This window comes from Phocoena phocoena, chromosome 7 (genome assembly GCF_963924675.1).
Source record: "Phocoena phocoena chromosome 7, mPhoPho1.1, whole genome shotgun sequence".
NCBI classification, from domain to species: Eukaryota; Metazoa; Chordata; class Mammalia; order Artiodactyla; family Phocoenidae; genus Phocoena; species Phocoena phocoena.
In genome coordinates, this window is record NC_089225.1 from 54,499,901 (window position 1) to 54,511,920 (window position 12,020).

General features: G+C 36.6%; 1 protein-coding gene across 2 annotated transcripts in view; it reads right to left on the minus strand.

Annotated features, from left to right (window-relative positions):
- The window catches only part of SLC25A12 (solute carrier family 25 member 12), a 90,839-nt gene that overhangs the window by 62,308 nt on the left and 16,511 nt on the right, over nt 1-12,020 (minus strand). For both annotated transcript variants that reach the window (XM_065880327.1, XM_065880326.1), the window contains exon 3: nt 9,235-9,377. In XM_065880327.1, coding sequence (XP_065736399.1) covers nt 9,235-9,377 — 143 coding nt within the window. The remainder of the gene's footprint in view (nt 1-9,234; nt 9,378-12,020) is intronic.

Genomic DNA, 12,020 nt, shown 5'->3' on the forward strand with positions numbered 1-12,020 from the left:
TACAGAGTGAATATTCTGTATATGCAAAAAAAAAGAACTTTTAAAGAAGATATGGAGGAGAACCTCATTAAAGACCTAAGAGATGTAGCAATTAATTACAAAGATACAGATCTTATTTGGATTCTGATTAAAGCAAAGTAAAAAAATTTTTTTTTTAGTTTATAAGAAAATCAGGAAATGGAAATACTGTTACAACACAAATGCTTGATGATATTAAGACATCAATGCTTTTGAGGAGGTTTTGTTTTGTTTTTGGTAATTTTTCTTATTTTCTAGAAATACACACTGAGATATTTACAGATGAAATATGTCACCTGGAATTTGCTTCAAAATACTCCAGAGGATGGAGGAATGGATGGAGGTATAAGTGAAACAAATTTAATAATTATCTTAATAATTATTAAAAGTGGGTATATTTACTTCATTAAAGTGAACCCTAAGATGAACTGGGGACCTTGGTGATTATGATGTGTCAGTGCAGTTCATTCTTGGTAAAAAAAAAGGTCTTAAAAAAGAATTAACACTCAGGGTAGACATTTTTGGCAAAACTTTTGTTTTTATATATGTATACATATTATATATGTGTGTGTGTTTGTTGGATTGTGATGTAAAATGTACTTTTTAGATCAAAAAAGTTTGCAGGCCACTGTGGTCAAATTATACTTGCAAATAAAAGCACAAACTAACCTCAAAAAAAGTGGGCAATGAGTATATTGCATTTATTATACTACTCTTTGTTTTATATATGTTTGAAATGTCAATAATAAAATTTTTAAAGGAAAATTCAAAACCAAAAGGAAGAAAACTAACTTATTTCATCCTATAATACTCAAGGTTGTGAAATTAGCCAGTGGCCAAAACTACACTGAAATTGCCTTCAGTGATCTTATGGAGTAGGCATATGCTAGTTTAGAGTCATCTTCCACAACAAATCTTGCTGCAAATATTTCATACCATGTTGCTGCTACTGATAGTGACTAGTATCCAAGTGACAGTATATATCCAAGAAATACATATAACAGTATATATCCAAGTAATTATACACACACACACCAGTAGTGCCACATTCTACTCTCAAATGGGCTGATTCGGACAATACATTTATAGTCACCCTATCCAAAGGAACAGACCTAATTCTTAATGTAGCTTCTAGGCCCAAAGGATCTGACTTCTCCGTATCTCTTCCCTGCTCTCTGCACTCCAGGCCACTCATTTTAAGCTCCTAAAACAATCCATGCTCCTTCCACTCAGGTCCATCATTCAGCAATTCATTTTCCTTGGAATGATCCCACCATCTCCAAACTTCTGTCCATTAAATTTCCACCCAGTCTTTTTTTTTTTTTTTAATATTTATTTATTTTTGGCTGTGTTGGGTCTTCGTTTCTGTGCGACAGCTTTCTCTAGTTGCGGCAAGTGGGGGCCACTCTTCATCGCGGTGCACGGGCCTCTCACTATCGCGGCCTCTCTTGTTGCGGAGCACAGGCTCAGTAGTTGCGGCTCATGGGCCCAGTTGCTCTGTGGCATGTGGGATCTTCTCAGACCAGGGCTCGAACCCATGTCCCCTGCATTGGCAGGCAGATTCTCAACTACTGCGCCACCAGGGAAGCCCTGACCCCAGTCTTTACATAGCTCATCTCAAATATCATTTCCTCAAGAGAATCATCTTAAAGTCCCCAGATGACTTCACATCCCCTTCACACCTTACAGCAGTACTGTACTTTTTTAGCACCCCTCACAGAATTCTTGTTAAAGTAATTATGTAAATCATTGTTTAAAGTCCAATTCCCCGTTAGAAGGTAGGCCTGTCAGAGCACAGGCTTGATTCAGGGTAGGAACTCATAAATCTTCTTGAATAAACCCAATTTAGAATACATGACTTTTTAGAGATACCTGTTTTCCAACACAGTATTAAGATAAGTGACTACATTTTACTTTTCATTTTATGCCCTCATTCATCTAAGACATATTTTACATTCAAAGTTACATTTTCTATTACTTAAAACACTTTGAAGTATGTTCAAATTACACAGATTACATTATATCCAAAGCAACGATGTACACTATGCCTTTGCCCTTTTTTGAGGGAAAGAAAGGCTTTGTGGTGGTAGTATTCAGGGCACTGAAGACTATGCCCTCACTGTGCCCACGCTGAAGAATCCTTGGTGAAATTAGGAGCTTGAGTGCCTAATGAATCCTGGGAGGAACAATCGAAACTGTTTATCAGGCCACATGTCATAACACACCTTATGCATTACTAAAAAATATAGTAAAACTCAAAAGTATGATTATCAGTACACAAATTTTAGGGTAGTAAAAAACAAAGAAGTAACAATATATCAGGTATCATCATGACTATGCACACACTCCTAAAAAGCAATGAGCAATATGTGGTTTTAAGCTCTGAACAAAACTAAAGATCAAGGAGAATGTATAACACAAATACAATAGTGATCTAGGAAATGAGTTAGAGTAGACTTTCACTTTCTACATTATGTAATTCAGAAACATTTGAAATTTTTATATTTATAATAAAGAATTAGCATTATTTCTTCTGCTCATAACATTAATTTTAAAAATAAAAATTAAAAGTAGCTAGGCTGATTATAGGAGGGAAGAACAATGCCCAGCATCTTGGTTTTTCCAAAACAAGTCTCGGGAATTAGACATCAAAAATACAATTACCCTGAAATACAGAATATGTAGCTTTAAAGCATATTTCATGCTCAGTAGTAAAACCTTCTGTATTTATGAGAAGAGGTCAAAGACCTTTTTCTTAACTAGCAAAGGTCATAAATGGTTGGCTGGCAGACTGAATTTGGCCCACACATATGTTTTCTTTAGCATGTAAAGCATTATGTTTTTAGTTAGGTTTGTTGCCAACATGAGGAAATCCTAAGATTTCACAAAACTATCCAGTTTTCTGGTTTCTCTTGATAAATTATGAACTTGGGCAACAGGTTTCTGGTTCCAAGCAGCACCAGCTTCCTGGAGCCTAGCAGAAGCTGCCTTCTTCAGAGAGACCAGGGCTTGCCAGTTATCTACACCTGCCCCTGCAGATTTGAGACTCTTGCAGCGTAGATTTCCAACTAAGTGCCATTTTGTTTAAAATATAAATTCTATGGACTTTATTAAATATCTACATTTTTATCTACCAGTATATTCAAAAAGGCAAATCATATATTCATGAAATTTAGAGTCAGAAGGACCCTTAGAAAATCTGAAGAAGTGATCTGTTCAAAGACATTCAGCAACCCAGTGGGCCACGTTGAAGACTCAACTCCTGCCTTCAATCCAGTGTTCACCATCCTGCCCTCCAATCCGAAATTTAAAGTTATAGTTGAAAAATAGAAAGGGTATCTGGTACCTATAGCAAGTAGAACATTATTATAATATTCAGCCAACCCTCAATACTCAGAGTTACCTTTGTTATACAATGATTTATTTAAAGAAAGAAAAGTCAATTAAGAAACACAAAAGCAACTTAAAAATAAGTCACTTCATATTATTCACCCTTAAAAAGGAATGAAATTCTGATACATCCTGCAACGTGAATGAATCTTTAAAACATTATGCTAAGTGAAATAAGCCAGATGCAAAAGAGCAAATATTGTATTTCACTTCACTTCACTGATGTTAAGTACCTAGAACAAATTCATAGAGACAGAAAGTAGAATAGTGGTTACCAGGAACTGGGTGTTGGGGGAGAATGGGGACTTGTTTAATGGGTATGAAGTTTCAGTATGGATGATGAAAAAGTTCTGGAGATGAACAGCGGTGATGATAGCACAACAATGTGAATGTACTTAATGCCACTGCACTGTACACTTAAAAATGGCTAAAATGGTAAATTTTATGTTATATATATTTTAATACAATAAGAAAAAATAAGTCACATGGGGTTTCCCAGGTGTGCACGTTTGTCAAAACTCAGGAAATGTACCTTTAATATTTATATTTTTCACTGTGTGTAAATGTTACATCTAAAGAAAAAAACCTCAAAACAAATATTAAAATCTAGTTAATAATATGCATGCTGAAATATTTAAGAAGTGTATCAATGTCTGCAATTTACTTGAAATGTGTAAAAAAAAAAGACGAAAAAAAATAAAAAAAAAAAAAAAAAAAAAAAAAAAAAAAGACGGACTGATGTAAAGATAGACGATAGATACATGAAAAGAAGTAGAGAAAGATGTTAATGGTAGAATACATGTGGTGGGTATATGGGGTATTCACTGTAAAATTCTTTCAACTTTCCTGAATGTTTGAAATTTTTCATAATAAAATATTGGGAGGAAATGGGGATAGGCCACTTATTCTCTCTGATATGCTCCTTATCTATTTTTAGTCCACAGGCATTTTATACCACATTGTAATGTAACAATACTTTTCAGAAAGCAAGAAACAGTCTGCTTATCTGGCAACATAAAGCAAACATGTTCCAGAATAATTTTTAAAGCTCTTTTTCCTTTATTCTGCCATGATTCTCCTATCTATAAAAGAATCCGATCAAGACTTCAGCAAAACAAAGGCAAACCACAAGCCACTATCTGTGGAGTGAAGAAACCATTGCTTACTTCACACTTTGATAAATAGTTTGTTTCCTTTTCTTTTTTTTTTTAATTTATTTTTGGCTGCATTGGGTCTTCTTTGCTGCGCGTGGACTTTTCTCTAGTTGCTGTTGTCTTCATTGTGGTGCATGGGCTTCTCATTGCGGTGGCTTCTCTTGTAGTGGAGCACGGGCTCTAGGCACGTGGGCTTCAGTAGTTGTGGCTCCCGGGCTCTAGAGCGCAGGCTCAGTAGTTGTGGCGCACGGGCTTAGCTGCTCCACAGCATGTGGGATCTTCCTGGACCAGGGCTCAAACCCATGTCCCCTGCATTGGCAGGCGGATTCTTAACCACTGCGCCACCAGGGGAGCCCATAGCTTGTTTTCTTTTAACAAGGATGAGGGGGCACCTTCACTTTTTACCCTACCTGCTGTTTGACTTTTTTCAAAGAACATGTATTCATTTTATAACTTTGAAATAATATATTTTATTAATTTGATGTTTTAAAATTTTCCTAAAGAGATCCTTTTTAATTTACTGAATGGAAACTAATAAAATTTTACAACATTAATATGATAATTTTGTAATTTTTAAAACAACCAAGATTTCCTCATTAAACGTTTTTCTATGTGCATGTAGAATATTAAAGGAAAACACTTGTGAAAAAGAAAGGAAGGAAAATTAGAGTTTTCCACATTATAGGAGAATAGGGCCTCCTGATGAAATTCTGACTAGAGCTAAATATAGAAACCATGGTTCTAGAAGTTACAGTTTCAAACAAGAAACTGTCTAAATATTTTAGATTAAATCACACAATAATGGTCCCTGAGATCTGCAATTAATGCACAAAATCATTTTGCTTTTCATTATACAGCCAGAACTTCAAAGTTTAAGCCACAATCTCACAAATAATGCTTGGCTAATGGCTTTTACTTTTAGACAACCCATCATGCTATTTATACTATACAATGCTGTTTCTACATGGCTCTCCATAGCAAGCACCTGCATCAAAACACTCCTGCTTATTTTACTATCTGTTGGAGGAAAGGGAGCAGGGAAGAAGAGAAAGGGGGCAGTTTACATGCTAAGAAAACATGGAGGGTAAGGGCAGAGCATGGGGCCACATTTGACCACTCCCAAACCTCCTTTTCCGATACACTTAACTAAATCACTCAAACTTGTTTATGCTAGTTGTATTAACTGAGATTTGGTCTGGGGTAATTATAAACAATATTATGTGATTCTATTTCAAGTTATATATCTATAGGAATCATCATCAAAAAGTATAATAGAATCAAGGAATACCTCTTGGAGCTGGAAAAAAGATGGACCAACTGAACTATTCTAACTTTTCATCAGTGCCCAGGGTAAAGGGGCGGGAAACAGAACAATGGGGAAAAGATAGTTTTTTTTAATTAAGAGAACTTAATCTTGTGTTATTGGGGAAGTCAATCAACCTCTCTGGAGCTCATTTTCCTTAAACGTTAAATGAGGAAGGGTTGGCTACTTGGAATAAGTTAAATATTATCAAAGCCTCTGATTTTCTTAAAAGTATTAAAGAAACTTTAACAATGATATTTAACTTTTTTTAACATCTTTACTGGAGTATAATTGCTTTACAATGGTGTGTTAGTTTCTGCTTTATAACAAAGTGAATCAGTTATACATATACATATGTCCCCATACCTCTTCCCTCTTGTGTCTCCCTCCCTCCCACCCTCCCTATCCCACCCCTCTAGGTGGTCACAAAGCACCAAGCTGATCTCTCTGTGCTATGTGGCTGCTTCCCACTAGCTAGCTATTTTATGTTTGGTAGTGTATATATGTCCATGCCACTCTCTCACTTTGTCCCAGCTTACCCTTCCCCCTCCCCGTATCCTCAAGTCCATTCTCTAGTAGGTCTGTGTCTTTATTTCCGTCTTGCCCCTAGGTTCTTCATAACCTTTTTGAAGTCATAGACCCTTTTGAAAAACGTGTGATTTCTCCCCAGAAAAATGCAGATAAAAATTCACTCATTTCGCATTATATTTCAGCAAGTTCAGGAAACTCTGAAGACTATCCAAGAACGGGAGGTTAAGAATCACTGTGTTTCTAGGGCTTCCCTGGTGCCGCAGTGGATAAGAATCCGCCTGCCGATACAGGGGACACGGGTTCGAGCCCTGGCCCGGGAGGATCCAACATGCTGCAGAGCAACTAAGCCCGTGTGCCACAACTACTGAGCCTGTGCTCTAGAGCCCACAGGCCACAACTACTGAGCCTGCGTGCTGCAACAACTGAAGCCTGCGCACCTAGAGCCCGTGCTCCGCAACAAAAGAAGCCACCACAATGAGAAGCCGGCGCACCGCAAAAAAGAGTAGCCCCCGCTCGCTGCAACTAGAAAAAGCCCATGCGCAGCAATGAAGAGCCAACACAGCCAAAAAATTAATTAATGAAAAAAAGAATCACTGTTTCTAGAAAATTCCACCTTTCTCTGCTTTTAGAAATAATCTATGTTTCATAAACATATATTTATCATATATTTATAATTTTTATGACCTAACTCTATGAATCAGATTTCCTACCCAATCTCAATCTGATTTATTCCAAGGAGAGAGAGGAAAAAGGAAGTTTAAGATGTTTTTAAAATTTGAAATAGAACAGATTTACCTTTTCAAAAGAGAAACAGTTTTTGATTTTTTTTTTTTAAGTAAACACTATTCAACAGTATTAGATTCTTTACTAGCCAAACCCATTTTTGATCTATCCCACTCTGGCAACTTAAACACTTGATTACACTTGACCACACTTTAACAACACAACTGATTCTGGCAGAACCACATGAAGCTTCAAATAAGATAGACAAGTAGGATGGATCAGAGCAGACAGTCACAAAAGGAAGCATCTGAAAAGATATGGATATCTGAAAGCAAGTCTCAGGCCAAATTAATGACAATAAATACTCTAATAAAAGTTTCTAAAAGAGCTTTAATAAATTTGAAGAAGGAATTCTGATTATATGATTAATTTTTATATGCCTTACTGTCTAATCACTATTGAGAGACCCAATGACTGAATGGTCCACAGTAACTCAGCAGTTCATTTGACTTTTTTTAAGAGACCAGGCACAAAATGTATACAAGTTCCCCGATATCTGCCATTGATAAATTATACAAAATCTTTCCAAGATATAAAGTACTCATAGTAATTTTCATGCACTGTGCTAGATTCTATGAGAAAATACAAATGAATACAATAACCCAGGATTCAAAGAACTTAGAAACCAACACTTCTACTTTAACTATTACAACAGCCTTCTAAACGAATTTCACTGCATGCAAGTCTTGTCCTACTCTAACCTTCCATTTTTCTAAAATCTGATCGTATTTGTAATAACAGAAATAAGGTTTAAAGACTTAAAACTAGTTTTGCCTAGTTTTTCAAAGTTCTTCACACAAGCACCTCTACAGGTAGGATAAAGAAACTGGGCCCTTGGAGGCCTGGGGCTGTAGCTTGGAACTCACAAAGCAAGGCATATAAATATTCCATTCCCTCCATAATACAGTCATACTTGATTTTAATATAAAAATGCTATTTCCCCTTGATTTGAGTAAACTGACACTCTAGTAAGATGCACCTTGTAACTTCTGTGACTGCACACATGTATACACTGCCAGGCTAAAAATACCTCCAAATCTGAGAGTCACAAGCCTACAGGATACAGGCAAAGCTTAGCACATGAGGTCCCCAGCTGCACTCCAACCGCTACTCTGACAACAACAAAGTAATGCCACAGCCCCACCGAAGTACTTATAACACAACCTCCTCAATGTGTATGCAGCAGAGACATGCAAGTGGCCCTTGATGTTTCATGCCACTGTTGTTCCCTTTCCTGGAATTCTCCTCCCTATTTGTCCAACCACCAGCAAGCTCCTTTTTGTCTTGCCAGATTTCACTCAAGCATCACTTCTTCTAAGATGCTCTCCTGACCACCCAAAACATAGTTAACCATGCTTTCTTAGGTGTCCTTTGTATGTTTCATATGGTTCTACTATAACACCTTATTCCCAAAGTATTACTTTTTTTCTTTGTTTACTCATCCTCTTTCTCACTAAGCCATGAGCTTCTTCTTACGGTCAGGAACCTCATTTAATTTGTTTGTATTTCTAACGTCCAACAGTGCCTGGCAAATGGTGGTTGTTCAATAAATATTTGTCAGATAAATGAGTACACAGATAAATGAATAAATACCACTCTCTAAATTCTTCCCTGATTTATTTTTCTTCATAGCAGTTATAACCACCTAACGTTATAATTTACTTTAAAATTTTGTTTATTGGTTTTCTATGATTTATTCACTGATGGAATTCTAGTACTTAGAACACTGCTTAAAATATAGTAGGTACTCAATATTTACTGAATGAATGAATGAATGAAAGACACTTAGTTACCTGAAAACCATTCTGCTCAGATTATTCAATATAAAATACGGCTTTTGCATGTAATTTTTTTTCAAAAAAAGAAAAAAAAAGAAAGAAATGCTAGTATATTTGATAATGGCACTAAATAACAGTTTTTATAAACTTCTAAGAAAAGATATGGTTTATTAATATTAAAATTCCAGATGGTCATGGGTAAATTCATGGTTTTCCTATTTTTTAATATACTATGGAAGAACATTAGTTTTTTTAAAAAGTGCATAAAGGTTCTTACCCGTCCTTAGTTTGATCAGCTACTCCTGCCAAGAGCTGCACGATCTTCGGATTGCTATTTGGATCATTATACAGTCCAAGATAGCGCTGGACAAAGTCTTCCGGGGTCATGTAATGTTCTCCATTGACCTCAGTAGTGGCATACTAAAAAATAAATAAATAATGTATACTTACAATTAAAAGTATTCAATATCATTTCGTAGCCAACAAATGTTTTCTGAAAAGGTAAATTAAAGGCCAGTATCATAATCAAAATAAGAATAATAAATGCAGATTTTTCTCTGTATGGTCAAAAAACAAACACCCAGAGCCTGAGTTAAGAACATCAGTAAGGTACTGATACATGCTACAATATGGATGAACCTTGAAAATATTATAAGGTAAAGAAAACACACAAAATGCCACAGACCACATGATCCCATTGATATGAAATGTCCACAACAGGCAAATTCAGAGCTTCAGAGAAAAGAGTAGTTGCCAGGAACTAGGAGGAGGGGTGAATGGAGAGTAACCACTTTATGTAGGGGGTTTTTCTTTGGGGGTGATAAAAATTGTCTGGAATTAGATACTGGTGATAGTCATACAACATTGTAAATAAACTAAAAAACACTGACTTGCATACTTTAAAATGGTAGATTTTATGTAATGACTTTTATGTCAATCAAATGTATGTGTAGATATATATGAAAAAATATGAGAAAGACGAAGAAAGGTGAAAAGGCAGCCAAGTGAGCAAGATGGAAAGTGAGAAGATAACATCTGGAGACTTCCTGCCTGCAAGAGTCGGGGGGTGGGGATGGGGACACAACCTGCCAAACCTTGAATGACAACAGCATAGCAAACAAGACCTGCCATCATAGGTACTCATTCTAAGTTCCAGGAGTGAGAAAAAACAAAAACATTCTGCCTTTTATGTCAATAATTTTAGAGAATAAAATAATAATAATACCTGCCTATCATATAAATGCCTCTTTATACATTCAGGGTTTTATGTACTATGGTGTGACCAAACATGACCAAACAAAGCCTTCATCTTTGGGTTGTAGTTGATCAATTTAGCTACTTCGGTCAACTATCAAAGTAGTAACATCAGAAAATTTGCCAGAATTGAGGAATACAAGGGCCCACTAGTGCCAAGCACGATAAATTCAAACAAACAAAACAAAAACCCACACCAGAGCCAGGCCCATCATCATAAAATTGCAGAACATCAGGATAAAGAGAAAATCTTAAAAGTTTTCAGAGAGAAAAAATAGGTCATATATAAAGAATTATGAATCATGGGCCTCAATGTTTCCCAACAGAAACAGTAGAAGCTTGAAGACATTGCAGTAAGGCACTGAAAATTCTAAGAGAAATGATTTCTCACCTAGAATTCTAAACTGAGTCAAACTTTCAACCAATTGTAAGAGTAGGTTAAAAGTACTTTGAGATATCCAGGTTCTCAAGGTTTTTTTTCTCCCTTTATGTACCCTTTTTCTCAGGAAGCTATGATAATTCGCTTCATCAAAAAGAGAGCATGGGGGTTCCCTGGTGGCACAGTGGTTGAGAGTCCGCCTGCCAATGCAGGGGACATGGGTTCGTGCCCCGGTCTGGGAAGATGCCACATGCCGCGGAGCGGCTGGGCCCGTGAGCCGTGGCCGCTGAGCCCGCGTGTCCGGAGCCTGTGCTCCGCAATGGGAGAGGCCACAGCACTGAGAGGCCCGCGTACCGCAAAAAAAAAAAAAAAAAAGAGAGAGCATGGACCAAGTAAGAGAAAGACAGGGGATCCAGGAAACAGATAATCAAACCCAGTAAAGTGGCCAAGGGAAATCCCAGTACAACATTTGTGCTGCAGGTCTCTGGAGTGCCATTCCTGGCTGGGGCAGACAGAGGGCTCCAAGAGGGCAAGCCACTAGGGAAACTGTAATGTCAGGGTATCCAAGGCATTTGGTACGTGGAAAATAACATAGGGAGGAGCTTAAATCTTTACGCAAATGCCCTCCTCTCAATGAGACCTACTCTTCATCAGCCTATTTCGCATCACCACCCATGCCTATATCATATTCCCAATTCCCCCAGGGTGCTCTGCTTTTTTTCCCCCTGGCACCTATCACCTTCTAACATACTATATATTTCACTTCTTTATTATGTTTACTGTATCTCCCAACTAGAATGTAAATAACACAAAAGAAGGAATTTTTGTCTAGTTTGTTCACTGATGTATCCCCAAGCACCAAGAATAATACCTGGCACATGGAGGGCACTCTAAACATTTGTTAATGAATTAGTATTAGGTACACAAATCACTAAGTAAATGAAAAGTTAGGTAATTTTTAACTCTATAAAAACATTAAATTATGAATAAGTACTTCTTTTGTATAAAAATAGAAAATATTATAATACATGGCTTGGCTGAAAATAAACAGAACTTAGTCATAATAATGTAGATACCAAACATTAATTTAATAACAATCACAAATATGCTCATAAGAATGGAGGGAGAAGAATGGGGGAGGAAGTAGTATAAAGAAGCTAAGTCCTCATCTGCTATAAAAGAAAGTCAATAGTGTCTAGAAACAGCAGTATAGAAATATGAAGGGAAATATCAAAATGAATAGCTAGAAAAGTTACAAGAGCTTGCTTCTAGGAAACAAGATGAGGATGAGAAGGATAAGAGCAAAGGACGGTTGGTCTGCTTTTTGGTTAAGCATTTCAAATGTCCTCATTTGTGAATCTGTCTAAACCAAGCCACTAGCTCTTTCAATAAGGAGAGAGTTAAATTTTTAAATATTTCCTTGGTTGTAC